Source organism: Poeciliopsis prolifica, unplaced genomic scaffold (genome assembly GCF_027474105.1).
Source record: "Poeciliopsis prolifica strain line A6 unplaced genomic scaffold, Auburn_PproV2 SCAFFOLD041, whole genome shotgun sequence".
Classification (NCBI taxonomy): domain Eukaryota; kingdom Metazoa; phylum Chordata; class Actinopteri; order Cyprinodontiformes; family Poeciliidae; genus Poeciliopsis; species Poeciliopsis prolifica.
The window spans coordinates 1,472,002-1,486,817 of NW_026562416.1; the positions used below are offsets into that span (position 1 = coordinate 1,472,002).

General features: G+C 46.4%; 1 protein-coding gene across 3 annotated transcripts in view; it reads left to right on the top strand.

Annotated features, from left to right (window-relative positions):
- hivep1 (HIVEP zinc finger 1) overlaps positions 1-14,816 on the top strand; it is a 40,582-nt gene that overhangs the window by 21,485 nt on the left and 4,281 nt on the right. For all 3 annotated transcript variants that reach the window (XM_055055048.1, XM_055055050.1, XM_055055049.1), the window contains exons 3-7: positions 4,172-4,225; positions 5,650-11,282; positions 11,986-12,119; positions 12,200-12,375; positions 14,423-14,524. In XM_055055048.1, coding sequence (XP_054911023.1) covers positions 4,172-4,225; positions 5,650-11,282; positions 11,986-12,119; positions 12,200-12,375; positions 14,423-14,524 — 6,099 coding nt within the window. The remainder of the gene's footprint in view (positions 1-4,171; positions 4,226-5,649; positions 11,283-11,985; positions 12,120-12,199; positions 12,376-14,422; positions 14,525-14,816) is intronic.

Consider the following 14,816-nt stretch of genomic DNA (forward strand, 5'->3'; position numbering starts at 1 on the left):
CTGATTTAGAAATCGATTAATCGTTAACTGGTTTAGTTAAAACATGAAGTCAAATCTGGGCAATTACATTTGTCTGTAAATGTTCTGGTTTGTTCTGCTGGTACCGCACGTTGCTCACAGCAGGGGTCCGGTTTGGGTTCTGGTTCTGCTGGATGTTCCTTCCTGTTTCTCACCACAGTCGCCTCATGCTTGGCATCCGGGTCGATGGATCACGCCATCCCTGCGTCCTCCATTTTGTTGTAGGAAGACAGCGCCACCTTTCTGCCTCCTCAGAGAACATCGTTACAGTTCAGAAGTTTGCAGGAAACCGAACTGCTGCCCAAACAGACTTCAAAATAAGAGCATGAATATAAACGAGCTACTGAAGAACTCTCCAGTTGGTGACCAAAATATTTATTACTTTATTCAGCTGGAACTTTACAAAACAGCCGAATAAAATAATTAGTGTTTTCGATTCATCTGGAATAATTTATTTAGGAGAATTTAAATGTTTGCAAAGTTGGTAAAAGTTATTCTCTATTAGTGGACGGATGTGAACATTTAGCTCAGTTTAGCCAATCATTGGTGAGGGTGTATGGAAAGTTCTGACCTTACGTGGATCAGTGACCATCCAGAATATAATGATAATAAAAATAATCATAATATATACACAGATATTTATATGAATGGTTGCTGTTGCAGGTTTTAATGGTTCCTCAGATTCAGATTGATCCCTGTTGGAAATCATGTCTGCTGGCAGATATGAAGATATGAAAACTAATCCCACCCTGAAAACTTCCTGCTCTCACATTCAGAGCCGTAGAAACGCTCTGACCTGTTCGCTGCAGTGATGCTACAACAGCAACTCCTCTACGAATGTTTCATAATTGTGGCAGCTGCAGTCAGAGGGAGCTGGAGGAGTAGATTTTCATTTTCTTCCCCCACACTCTTCTCGCTGCTCCGCTTCTCGTTATTTCAGGTTTTAACTGGGAGCCCACGCGGCCCCATAATCGGCGGCCTGCAGCTTCCTGCGGGGGCAGCAGCGCGCGTTCAGCGGCAGACCTCTGCAGAGGAGCCACAACCAGATGCCTTCTTCTTCTGCTGCTGCTGATCGGGGCGCCGCCCGGACCCGGACCCGCCTCTCGCTCTCTATGCATTATTGAGAGCTGCAGGTTTGGGCCGGCGCTCTGCACTCTGTTCACGTCCTCACAGCCGAGCGAGATCGGCTCAAACTCCAGCGCTCCACTTTTTATTCTCCTTCTACATTTGTTCCCACCTCGTCTCTGAATTATTTAGCAAATATCATCCTGCAGCCGAACCTGACGGGAAAAATCCAAATAAACATGAGAAGCTGCAGATAAATGAGATCAGCTTCCAGGTTTTAATCTGTTATGATCTGCGTTTGATCCGTCCACCAGAATCTGTTCTTCAGCTTCTTTCTTCATCCAGGCTTCAGCTTGGCTCTTTGAATGTGTGAACTTTGACTAGGCCACATGCTTGCATTTTTAATGGCAGCTTCAGATTGATGATGCTGCTTTAACAACACGCTGCTGTTTGGGTTCCTGGTTCTGCTGACGACCCGGTTTGGTCCGAGCTGGAATCCTGCAGGACAAGCCCATGGCATCATTCCTCCACCACCGTGCTTACAGCTGGTTGTGCCTGTCCTGGTTCATCGTCTGTCCAGAGGTCGTTGTCCATCGGGTTCAGCTCTAACCTCAGGCCGGCAGCCATCTTGTTTCTAGAGAGAAGAGACTTTCTGCTTCAACCCTTCCAAGAAGCTATGCGGATTTAGGGCAGTGACCTTTGACCTCTAGCCTGCTAACTGAGGCCTGTAGAGTCTGATTTGAAGCTGTGGGGTTTCAGGTCATTTCTCTGAGCTTCCTGCTCTGATGTTGGGCTTCTGGGAAGGTTTAGATGTTTCCTTGCAGCCCGGCGTTGTGTTTACACACCTGCTGGTGGAGAAATGATCCCAGGTGGTTCTGACCTGCAGAACCAGCCTGGTTTTTATTCTGCGTCCAACATGGAGCCAAAAGAGACTCCATGCAGACGGGGAAATGTGCATGAAACTGTGGTTTTCAATTTTAAACTCCTTTTCTCTCAGAAGTTTTATCACATTTTGTCTTTTTGGTTATTTTCTTATCCAGAGAATCTTTGGTTAAAGGAGCAGATCCACTGTGTGCTTTAGGGATCCACTGTGTGTTTTAGGGATCCGCTGTGTGTTTTAGGGATCCACTGTGTGTTTTAGGGATCCACTGTGTGTTTTAGGGATCTTCTCTGTGTTTTAGGGATCCACTGTGTGTTTTAGGGATCTTCTCTGTGTTTTAGGGATCCACTCTGTGTTTTAGGGATCCGCTGTGTGTTTTAGGGATCCACTGTGTGTTTTAGGGATCCACTGTGTGTTTTAGGGATCCACTGTGTGTTTTAGGGATCCACTGTGTGTTTTAGAGATCCACTCTGTGTTTTAGGGATCCGCTGTGTGTTTTAGGGATCTTCTGTGTTTTAGGGATCCACTGTGTGTTTTAGGGATCCACTCTGTGTTTTAGGGATCCACTGTGTGTTTTAGGGATCCACTGTGTGTTTTAGGGATCTTCTCTGTGTTTTAGGGATCTTCTCTGTGTTTTAGGGATCCACTGTGTGTTTTAGGGATCCACTGTGTGTTTTAGGGATCTTCTCTGTGTTTTAGGGATCTTCTCTGTGTTTTAGGGATCCACTCTGTGTTTTAGGGATCCGCTGTGTGTTTTAGGGATCCGCTGTGTGTTTTAGGGATCCGCTGTGTGTTTTAGGGATCTTCTCTGTGTTTTAGGGATCCACTGTGTGTTTTAGGGATCCACTGTGTGTTTTAGGGATCCGCTGTGTGTTTTAGGGATCCACTGTGTGTTTTAGGGATCCACTCTGTGTTTTAGGGATCCGCTGTGTGTTTTAGGGATCCACTGTGTGTTTTAGGGATCCACTGTGTGTTTTAGGGATCTTCTCTGTGTTTTAGGGATCTTCTCTGTGTTTTAGGGATCCGCTGTGTATTTCAGGGATCCGGTGGGAATCAGATCCCTGAAGCAGCAGCTTCCCGTTGTCTCTGCGTTTTGTAAACAAACGCTGGTCGCTGGTTTTCTGCTGGCAGGAAGCCTTTGTTTTGCAGCGCAGGGTGGGGACGGCGTTATGTAATCGCTGGAGAGAGACGGAGGAGGCTGTGCCTGGAGTAACACACACATACGCAGGATGACATAATCCACTGACCTCCACTCCAGAGTTTCCTGGCATGGATCTGGGAATTTGGGAACATCCTGCTTTCTTCCCTCCTGTTGCTGTTTGTGTGTGAAGGAGCTTTTGTTCCAGGAGGTTTTCAGGGTTTCCTGGTTGGAGGAGAAAATTTTCCTCTTTTCTGAGAAGTTTCAGATTTAAATGAAAAGGAGACACATTGTTTCTGGTTTCTCCTGCAGAACTGATCCAGTTCTGAACCAAACTAACACCAGGTTCCTAGAACCTTTGTTGGGTTTGTTGGTACTTCATGAGTCGGGTTGTCAGAACCGGTCCAGTTTAACAAGATGTTGGTTCAAATATCCAACACGCCTTCCGAAAATATCCGGGTTCAGTTTTCATGTTTTACAGAAACAATGAAGTACAGACGGTTCTGGTTCTACAGAACCTACAGATAGAACCCGAGAACAGAGGATAAACGAGTGTAAGATGAAAAGATCTAAGCCTGGATGGAGCGATGGTTTAGATTCTTGCTATAAAGGGTTGAACTTCCTGTCGTAATGGGTCATATTTCCTGTTGGAATGGTTGCACTGGTTCTGGTTCTGCTGCCTGATCTGGACCAGTTGGGAGTTTGAGCTTTCTGGTACCAGTGCAGGTTAGTGTCACTGGAACCAACACCAGTTCAGAACCACAGATTCCAGCAATGGAAGACCTGGAGCAGAGCTTCTGAACCAGGCTGGTTCATCCGTATCCGGTTGGATCAGAACCGCTTAGTGAGCATTAATGTTTTCAGCCCCTGCTTCCTCTTTGCGCCTCACATCAATCATTCCAGCAGGGGTCGGTGTGTTGGTCCGTTTGGGTCAGACAGAGCCAGGCTGCTGACCTGCTGCATGCTGGAACCAGGCAGAACCAGAACCAGAACCGGGTGTTTTCCAGCAAGCAGCAGCAGCATCGTCTCTGCAGCGATGCTGAAAACATTTCTCTGCTTCTCTGTTGCAGATAAAATCGAAGAGGCGCAGAAGGAGCTGAAAGATCCCAAAGGTTCACAGGAAGGTAAGAACCAACAGGATAGACTGCAGTTTCCACACCAGCAGGAGCTAAACATGCGACTGGTCCCAGTTTGTTTACCTGCAGTCCCTGAGTGGACTCCAGTGCTCCCACTTTGTTTTCCCGTTGGGCTTCACTGGTTTCCAGTAGAAGCTTCAGCCTCATCCGAGAGGTTTAATATTCTGGTGGGTAGTGAACCTAAAGCAGCACAGATCCTGTGCTACTTATTCAACAAAACAAGTTTTGAATTGTTGGAGATGTAGTTGCTAAAGTCCCACCACCAGTTTTTCTTTTCTTTAACATCATAACAGGAAACATCCAGCAACTTTTCACACTCACGCTTGGACCAGATAAATCTTGAAATGTTTTGGAGAAAGGTTTTGTTGATGAAAATATTTTATTGACCAAAATAAATGAATAAATAGAAAATGTTGACCCAAATCAGGAACTTGCATTATTATTCATGATTCTCCCAGTGAGGTTAAAGCTTTTAGCAACAGTTGATGGCAGCTGCTGCTGCAGAGGGAGAAACAGCCAGTTATCAGGTTTAGGGGGTGAATACTTTTCCACCCAAGGTCAGGTTGGTTAGGACAGATTTATTCCTCTTTTTTCCACAGTGAATGTTTGAGTTTGAAAAAAAGCTTTTTATTTGACCATCTAATATTTATTATTTCTTCACTTCCTGAACAAACCTTTTTCCTTCATGTTTAGATTTGGTTTATGAAAGAAAGCAGGTATAGGGTCTTAATCTGCACGGCCATCATCCTGAAGGCTGCAGTAAAACACTGACAGACATTTTCTCTTTGCTTGGTGATGAAATCATTAAAACCAGTCCTGTTGGTCGGCGCAGGCAGATGAAGACCAGGAGATGTTTGCAGACATCCAGTTTCCTGCCTGATGCTCCTGCTTTGTGTCTGAAACTGTTTCAGACAGTGTTTATCTGTTGCTGAGGGTTCCTGCACAGCTTGCCTGAAGAACAGATTAACTTAGGGAAGATCAGGCACTCCTTAATCTAATTATGTCTGCAGAACTTAAAGGCCCCCTGAGCTCATCCTGGGAAACACCATCACAGGCCAGGAAACTGTGACGGAGCACAGCGAGCGTTACGTAACCGTGTCCTGAAAAACCCCGGCCCGGTCCGGTGCTAAGGCTGCAGGGTTCTGATCAGCTGCTTCACAGAACCAGAACGAGTGTTAGACACGACAGAAACTATAATAAATGTTTAAAGAGTCTTCTTATAAAAATCTATTTTTCTGATTTTGTAACAAATTAGTCGAGTCAAAGGAAAGAACATCGGTTATAAAGCTGATCTGGAGGTGACTCAGATTTTCAGCTGACGAAGCGTATTTTTGTTTTCTGGTCAGGACTGCAGAACACTGAATGATAGTTGACTTTCTGAACCAACAATGTGTTTGTTTCTGTCTCCGCAGGCCCGTCTGAGAGCAGTCAGAGGGCTGCAGACAGCATAAAAGGCCTGAAGAGGAAAAAAGTTGTTGGAGAAAATCAGCTGAAGAAAAATCCCAAATCTCCTGTGAAGAAGCCCCTGAAGTCAAAATCATGTGAACCTGCAGCCTGCGACTCGTCACCTAAAGACACGACACCTTCCTCCTTCCCCTCCAGCAATCCACCAACATCTCCAAACAGAAAAGAAGAGCCAGAAAATGTTGTACGAACTGCAACATCCCTCGAGGAGGGGTCCCATTTTTCTGATGCTGAGAAGGTGAAGCAAGAGGGGACGTCTTCTAGGCCTCCGTCACGTGGGGCCTCGGACAGCAAGGAGAGCCCGCAGGTTACTGCCGAAGAGCGTCTTGCCAAAGACAGCAAGAGCCCAGAGCCCGGCTTCGTGGGAGAGTCGTACCGCAGCAGCGACCCTCTGGACGTCCTGCTGAAGGCGATGGAGCCTGACTTCAGCACGCTGACTGAGAGGAAAAGCCCCTCGCAGGCCATGGCCATCAATAAACCACCTGCTGCTCTCTATCCTCAGCTCAGAGGGGGAGTAACGCCTCTCCCTGCAGTCAACATAGGTCTCCAGACGCAGCCTCCCCACATGCAGACCTATTACATTGACAAACAGGGGAACGTCATTGGCATTGCTGCACCTCTGCAGGGAAATCTGCAGACATCTCAGCAGGGTGCACCACAGTTTATGCCAGTTGCTTCAAATTCAGAAAAACCCAGTTTGCACATGAACTTTAGCACCGGACCACCAGCTCCAATGGGCACCAATGCTTTGCCCCAAAGCCAACCCCCAGTAGCACAAACATGCCAGTCTATTCCTGCCAGTGTTCCCAGCACCATTCAGGTTCCAGTAACGCTGAGCAGCAACCAGATGCAAATGACCACTGTCATGAACTTCGGTGCTGAGCAGGTCGCCAAGGACCAAAAACTCAAAAAGCCCGGAAAGTATGTGTGTGAATACTGCAGGCGGGCGTGTGCCAAACCCAGCGTTCTGCTCAAGCACATCAGGTCTCACACAGGAGAGCGCCCATATCCCTGCATCACCTGCGGCTTTTCTTTCAAAACCAAGAGCAACTTATACAAGCACAAGAAATCCCACGCTCATGCTATAAAGCTAGGGCTCATGGCACGCTCTGAATCCGGAGGTGGATCGTTGTCTCAAGAATCGGACAAAGCTGCTGGTACACACTCAGAGGCAGAGGACAGTGCGGACAGTGATGAAGATGGCAGCACCGCCGACCTGGATCCAGATTCTACACAGAGCTACACAGCTGCTTCCTCTGAAAACAGTTTGCAAGGTGCAGCCATTACACCCATAGAACTGAACTCGCCAGTAAGATCCTCCCCAAGTCGGAGGGCCCACGAACCTAAAGTGACGGCAGCTCTTCCAAAAGTTGTTGTGTATCCAGTTAACGCATCTCCTCTGAGGGCAGATAGTCCAAGAGTTACAGGTGCTGCACCTGAGCAAGCTGCTGCTCAAAGGCAAAGAGAATTTCAGGCTACAAATCTGAGACCAGGCATTCTGTCCTCCCTGAAGGAGGTGGAAGGTACAAATCCCTCACTGGACACTGTAAGTGAGGATGAAGACCAGCAGTGCAAGTCTCCCCTGTTGGGCGGGCATGCACAACTTCAGCGTCAGCAAGCTACAGACTTCTCTCAGCAGCAGCAGCCCAAGTGTTTGCTCAGTCCCCGCAGTTTAGGAAGCACAGATTCTGGTTACTTCTCTCGCTCTGAAAGTGCCGACCAGGCCATGAGCCCCACAAGTCCCTTTGTGAAGATTATCCCCCCAGTAGACCCTGACATTGCCAAGAATACGCTTCCCAGCATCCCTGCCTCGGCTGCAACTGTAATGCATGTTGCAGCTGAGCAAAAAACACGACCCCCAGAAAGACAAATGCGGCCACCGCTGGAAGCCAGTGCCCGCTCCCTGGAAGAACGCATTTCAAAGCTGATATCTGACAATGAAGCAGTGGTGGATAACAAGCAGCTGGATAGCGTTAAGCCACGGAGGACCTCTCTGTCCAGAAGAGGAAGCATTGACTCCCCAAAATCATACATCTTCAAAGACTCATTTCAGTTTGATTTAAAGCCAATGGGAAGGCGGTCGAGTTCCAGCTCAGACATCCCTAAATCCCCATTCACCCCCACAGACAAGTCAAAGCCAGTGTTTCTGCTATCTGTTCCTTCCCCCTACCCTCCAATGGATTGTCTGCCAATAACACGAAGTAACTCCATGCCCACCACACCTGGACATTCAGCCCTACCTGTCAACGTTGCTCCCATCCCCCACCCTCTGAGGGTCTGTCAATCCTTTGATGATAAAATTGGTTCCCTAAATGATGAGGTATTCTCATCAGCACCACCAACTCCAAACCCTGCCATGCACTCTCGCACTTTGGTCAGACAGGTAGCAGTGGAAGATTTTTCCACAAGTGAGGGTCATGGCCTCCCTTCTGTTCGCTCCATGGATGAGGGCTATCATGGCCCGAGCATCTCTGCTGACTTGATGCAGAGGAGCAAGTCATTTGAACACGGTCAGGACAGAAACAAGAAGCCACAACAAAACAAAGGCACGATGTATGAATGTGAAACCTGTCGGAATCGGTACAGGAAGTTGGAGAACTTTGAAACTCATAAGAAATTCTACTGCTCAGAGCTTCGTGCCCCAAAGAACAAGCCAGTGGTTGTTAAAGAAAGTGATCAAGATGTTTTTCATGTTGGCGTACAACACCCAATCATCCCGAGGTCAACAATCGGCTCAGGGATTCTGGATCAACAGACATCAATCAGGAAGAGGCGGAAAATGAAAAGTGTTGGTGATGAGGATGATCAGTCTCCAACTGACACCAACCCACCATGCTCAGTTAGTTTTGAGTCTCCAATAGATCCTTCCAACAGGACGTTCTCTCGACATGCTCTAATAGTAGAGGTCCAGCCCAAAAATAACCAGCCAAAGCTACCTCAGATCCAACTTGTAGCACGAGGGATGAATACAGATTCCAGACTATCACCAATTAGAGAAACCCAGAACAGCAGCTCAGTGAAGGGAGAGCTACCTAGGCAGGGCAGTGGGACGTCAGTGATCAAACACACTAACTCTCTGACCAGCCACAGCTCATTTGAGACGGATTCTGTGGATAGGGTCTCTCCAGTTATAACAATGGAGAAGGATTCCCTGAGTGAAGCCAACATAGAAGGAGCAGCAGCTGGCTCTGCCGAGACCTACCATGAAAAAATGACCAAATCCTCCAGTACTGATTATGGAAACCAAAGAAACGAACAAAGCAATGATGGCAGGCTTAGTGTTAACTCCACACCTGTCCATCAATCTCGTCTTGTTCGCCAAAGCAACATCCAGGTCCCTGAGATTTTAGTTACAGAGGACTCAGACAGGGAGCATGAGACCCAGGCTGCCGAACCAGCAGACAAGCCTCCAGATCAGTTCAACTGGCCTCAGAGAAGCGAGAGCTTATCAAAGTTACCGGCAGAGAAACTTCCTCCAAAAAAGAAAAGGATTCGGTTGGCTCAGATGGATCACTCCTCGGGGGAATCTAGCTTTGAATCTACTCTCTCACGCAGCCTCAGTAGGGATAGCAGTCTCTCTCGTTGTTCCAGCATCTCTGCCTCTTTCGACAGAGATGAGCTCTCTCGATCTGAAAGTCCATCCAGAGGTGAGAGTTCTGGCAAAGCCCCGGATACCCAAAGTCTGTCAGCAGCTTTCAACACCCTTGGTGTGCCTGGAATCATGAGGCGGGCCGCATCTGAGCAAATCACCTGTACGCAGCCCTCTGTGGAGATTTCAAGTGATTATCGTAGCAAGTCCTTTGATTGTGGAAATGTGTCTCCCAGCAGGTCTCTGTCACCTGTTGCTCAACCAAAAACTGGACAACTCTCCCAGGTACCGCTTATCGAAAGGAGGCGTGGGCCACTGGTTCGACAAATGTCTTTAAAGATTGGCCCAGAAAGCCAGCAGCCTGTGCGGAAAACCGTCATTCCTACAGACAAAGCTCCCATCACAAATGTCAGCTCTTTTCCACAGAACAGATCCCAGCAGATTCACATATCTAGTAGACGCCCTGCAGCTCAGCCATTCATACTTCATCCTACAGAGGCTCCCCTGCAAAAGAATGAGCAAATGGTGCAAAGTATTAATCTAGGAAGTCCGACTCAGCTGCCACAGGTCCATGGTCTTCCACACCCTTGGCATCAAACGTCAAGGGTTAAAATTACCCAGAAGATCCAACAGCCGCTCAGCCAGATCACAGTGGGTCGGGAAAGTGTCCAAAACAAGACTTCAGTCTTTGAAGAGAAGAAATGTTTTGTTCCCAAATACCAACTCCAGTGCCCTCAGAGATCAAGCCAAACATTCTCCTTCTCTTGTGCGCAGGGGACTCAGATTGCGTTGCCAATTTTAACTATTCCAATAGCCAATCCCATGCTGAGCCTTCCCAAATCATCAGATGTAATACAGAATGTTTTTGTTGCCAGTCAGCAAGCCTCTGAGATCAAGACCCAGACAGTTGTCTTGGCAGCTGAGCAGCAGAAGAATCAACCAGGACCTGTTCCACTGCCACAGATTCTAATCACTCATGAGCAGATGCACCCTTCTTGCTCCCTGTCCAATAAAAGCAGCCCATCATCATCTCACAGCATTGTCGAGACCACCCCCCAGGTTGTATTGACAGCAAAGAAAGACGTTCCTCCAAATCATCCAGACCAGGCCCCTTCTTTCTGCACTCACAAATTGGCTTCAGTAACACTTTGCCCCCAACAGGAACCCATTGCTTCCAGTAAGCGCATGCTTTCCCCTGCCAACAGCCTGGACATTTACATGGAGAAGCACCAGAAACGGGCCAAGGATGAGCATGGAGTGGCTTGTCTGACAGATGGAAGATCACTTAGTTACCTCAATTCAAAGATGTCTGAGGTGACACGACAGAGGAAACTGATGCTCGTTCGGCAGGTTTGCACAACAGAACCGGCAGACAGCCCCATTGAGACCGAAGCTCCTCCTTTGCCTGATGTTAAGACAGCTTCTGAGAAGGACTCGGAGGCCACAGATGACGTGAAACCCATGTCACCTGATGGTTCTGGACTGGAAAAAGACAAGGGAAGTGTGATTCCAGAAGAGGCTGTTCTCACTACTACGACAGGGAGTCAGGACTCCTCAGTGCCCAACACCTCCCTAAAGCCCCAGGAGAAAACTGAGGAGCAGAGATGGTCCACGGCCAAATCCCTGATCCGACCTGCTAGTTTCCATTCCGGACAGGGGAAACTGACCACATCGGTATCGATGGTGAACACAAAGGACACCCACCGCCTGTCTTTTCCCAGCTTAAAGACCACTACCACCTTCACATGGTGTTTCCTGATGAAGAGAAAACCTCTGCATGTCCAGCAGACTGGCCTGAAGACTTCAGCTTATGCTTCTTGGACTGTAAACCCCAACAATCCCAACCCCCTGGGGCTACCCACCAAGATGGTGATGTCTCTTTTTGACTCCAAGCAGAGCTCAAAAAAAATCCATTATACCTCTGCTATAAAGACGAGCGGGAAGTTGGACATCCTGTCATACTCAGGCAAACTGAAGGACATCATGCCCCGGGTGAGTCCCTTTTTGAAATATCGCACACTTCCACTAATAGCATGGCTAAGCTTTTGTTTACCGCTTTTGTAACTTTGAAAATGTTTATTCAAATGAAAGTTAACAAAACAGCAAAGGAAAGTATTCTAAAATTCAACATCTGTGCTATTTATCAACGTTATTTCTTATAGTAAGACGTTTATATTTATGTTCTTATTTTGTTTATGCAGGAGTTCCATTTCCTCTCATCACTTTCTTTTGTTTGTAAAGAAAGGGACAAATTAATGTAAAAATTAACCAGTGAACTGCTTTGAGAGCGTTTCTGTTAATATTCCTCAACAATGATGCGGTTCAGAAAATGTTTGTTCTGTACCCAGCATGCACCAGTAAACACATTAAAATCTACTGATGTCCTGCGTGCTTTCTGACCATGCCAACGAGGCTAAATCAGGAACAGAGTTAGCAATATGAAACAACTATAAAACACAAATTATGAGTGAAAGGTCTGTTCCAAAGAATCACTTCTTGAAGCGCAAACCATACTGGTAGATGTGTCAATGAAACATGAATGGTTGAAATTGTCCATTAGCTCCATTAACTCTTTGGTGTTAGCGATGCAAACGTTTATGATTAGTACTTCAGGGTTAGCATAGCAAGCTTTGTAGCTTGCAGTACCCACTATTGATTTTATTCAACTGAATAAAGTTATGACTTTCTCCTCTAGGTTCTGGCTGCCCAGAAGTTTGTGTCAAAAGAACCGAGAGCTAAACTCCAACCAGAACCTCAAACCAGTAACGATTCAGACAAGGAAGTGACCCCTTCAGCAGAACCACGGCGCGTCAAAATTTTTGACGGCGGGTAAGACCTGCTCTGTGATTATCTTCGCAGAGGTTTTCTTGTCGCCTCATTGATTTCAAAGTGACCCTGCAAACCCACAGATACAAATCAAATGAGGAGTATGTGTACGTGCGCGGCCGTGGGCGAGGAAAATACATCTGTGAGGAGTGCGGCATTCGCTGCAAGAAGCCCAGCATGCTGCGCAAACACATCCGCACCCACTCGGATGTGCGGCCGTACCACTGTGTCCACTGCAACTTCTCCTTTAAGACGAAAGGTAAGCGGCTCAGCCTGACGAGATGATAAATGTCTGGGTTTCACCTTTTTCTACTTGTTAGCAAAGCAGATTCTCAGAAAACAGGTTTACATGTCAGACCAATAAAACAATTTCTTATATATTTATTTTTTAAGGTTTTTTTGGCTCTATTTCATTTGAGAGTGGTCAGATGGTTAAAGTGGATAATAAGAGAGGGGGAAGGGATTCGGGTCATCAGGCCAGGACTTGGACCTGTGACAGCCGGGTCGAGGACCGGGCTCTGCAGAACCCCACAAACAGATTTTTATTTCAGAAATGTTCTGGAGAAGAGAATCAGTTACAGCTTCTACGAAGAGGATTAGCTACAAAAGGCCATTGTTAAAGTCGCTTGTTGTTCAGAGTGCTGCATTCAAACAAGGTAAAAAGTTGAGTTGCAGTGTTTATGAAAATACATCCATATAACAGGCATAAATGAATTTTGTCAGAAAAAAATAAAATTATTAGACATGTTGACTGATGTGTTTCTAGTTTAACCTTGCAAGTACATTATGTCACATATAATATGTATCATAAATATATTTCCATTAAAAAACTCCTGAAAACTTCAGCGCTCTCCATGTAACAAATCTGCTGCATTTGCAATTAAAGAAACTGAAGAATGATTTTGCTGATGTGTCCGACAACATTGTGACCAAAGTCTGCGGTAGTTGTGTCGATCTTGCAGACTGGAAGCTGAATCATTTAGGATTTAAAACCGTTTCCATCTGTGTGTGACTTCCCATCACAGTACGGATTGTGGCACAGAGGAAGCAGAACAAACAAGAGTTTGAATTATTAGAGTTATTTATTAGCGCTTGTCAGACGTTTGAGTGAGTTTTAATTTAAAATATTTAAAGGTGCTAATGCCTGAATATTGTTCATAATAAATGCAAACTTCAGACTCCTGAAGCTAGCAGGGTTCAGAAAGTTTTTAAAGCGGGCTAAGTGAGGATCTTTGGGTGTTACCAAAATACAAACCCTGACAAGAAGCAGAGCCGTTATAAACTTTATAAAAGTGAATGACTCAATATATGAAGGTCATAAACATAAATAATTCTGACTAATTTAAGCTTTTTATCTTCTTAAAGGGGCAGTATTTATTGAGCTTGACATCATGTTCTCATTTTATTTCCTGGACTGTTGCCTCCATTATTTTATGCATCTTTGAGAAATCCCTTAATCTCCATTGAGCTGCAAAACGTGTGGGTGGACCTAGCCCCGCCTTCGAGGCACAGCTCCTCCTCACAGAGGCGCCCTCCCCCTGCAACTCAGCTTCTGAAGACTAGCCAGCAGCAATTAGAGGAACTATTGAGCTCAATATGGGAGCTGCTTCTCAGAGCAGTGCTGATAGAAACACTGTTAAAAAGGTTAATAGAGGGGCCATGTTGGAATGACTTATAAAAGAGCAGGAGCTTCTTAAAGAGACAGAGGCCCAATTTCTAGGCCTTAAATAAGGGTTTAAAGCAACTAAAGATAACATAGTTAGTTGATTGTGCTATAAAATGGACCAGAAACATACAGAATAATAAATCTTTAAGTTGTTATTCACTAAAATATATTTATTTTTGAAGACAGTCAATTTTAGACCATAAATTAGCTTAAATTTATGTCCAGTAGTTTTAGGTGTACATAAAGAAGCTTTTATGTTTGTTGTTGGTGCAAACTCTTCAGATCTGAATTAGATTGGATTCGATGAGAAAGCTGGAAAGAGCTGCAGGTTTCCTGCACTGAGCATGTGCAGCAGGAGCCGTGCATCGCCGTTACGTTTACTTTAACGGAGCGACTCAAGCTCTTCCCAACTGTTCCAGGCTGTAAAAATGAAAGATGTGGTTCCACCATCTCCAGCTATGATTCACCGGTCCTGATCAAACTTCCCACGCTGCGCTGCAGAACAGAAGCCAGAGTCAGCAGCCCACGTTCCTTTCAAAATGTCTTCATCAGTTCCTCAGCTTTCCCGAACAGAACGCCCCATTATGTAAGCTCCTTTCCAGCTCTTCCACCTGTAACCTCTCTCTGGCTCTGTCTACAGGGAACCTGACCAAGCACATGAAGTCCAAGGCCCACAGTAAGAAGTGCATGGAGATGGGGGTGCCGGCCGGGGCGGTGGACGACCCGGACGCAGAGGACTCTGGTACGAAGCTCCTGGATGACTGAATGTTCAGACGCCGTGACTGGCTTCTCTAGCAGAACGCTCAGCAGGACTGAGAGGCGGCGGTGTTGCTATGCGGATCAATAGTTTTGCCTCAGTCTAATTAGGAACTCTAAAAGCAGCTTCTTCCTCTGGTAACTCGGAGGCCATGTGGGCGGCGAGCACAGTGCTCAGAAAGAGGAAATTGCTACTTCTAAATTTAGAAAAGGACATCGAGCTGCCTGAGAGCGTTCTCTGGTCCCAGTTCGGTTTTCCTCTCCTGCCTGTAATGGAG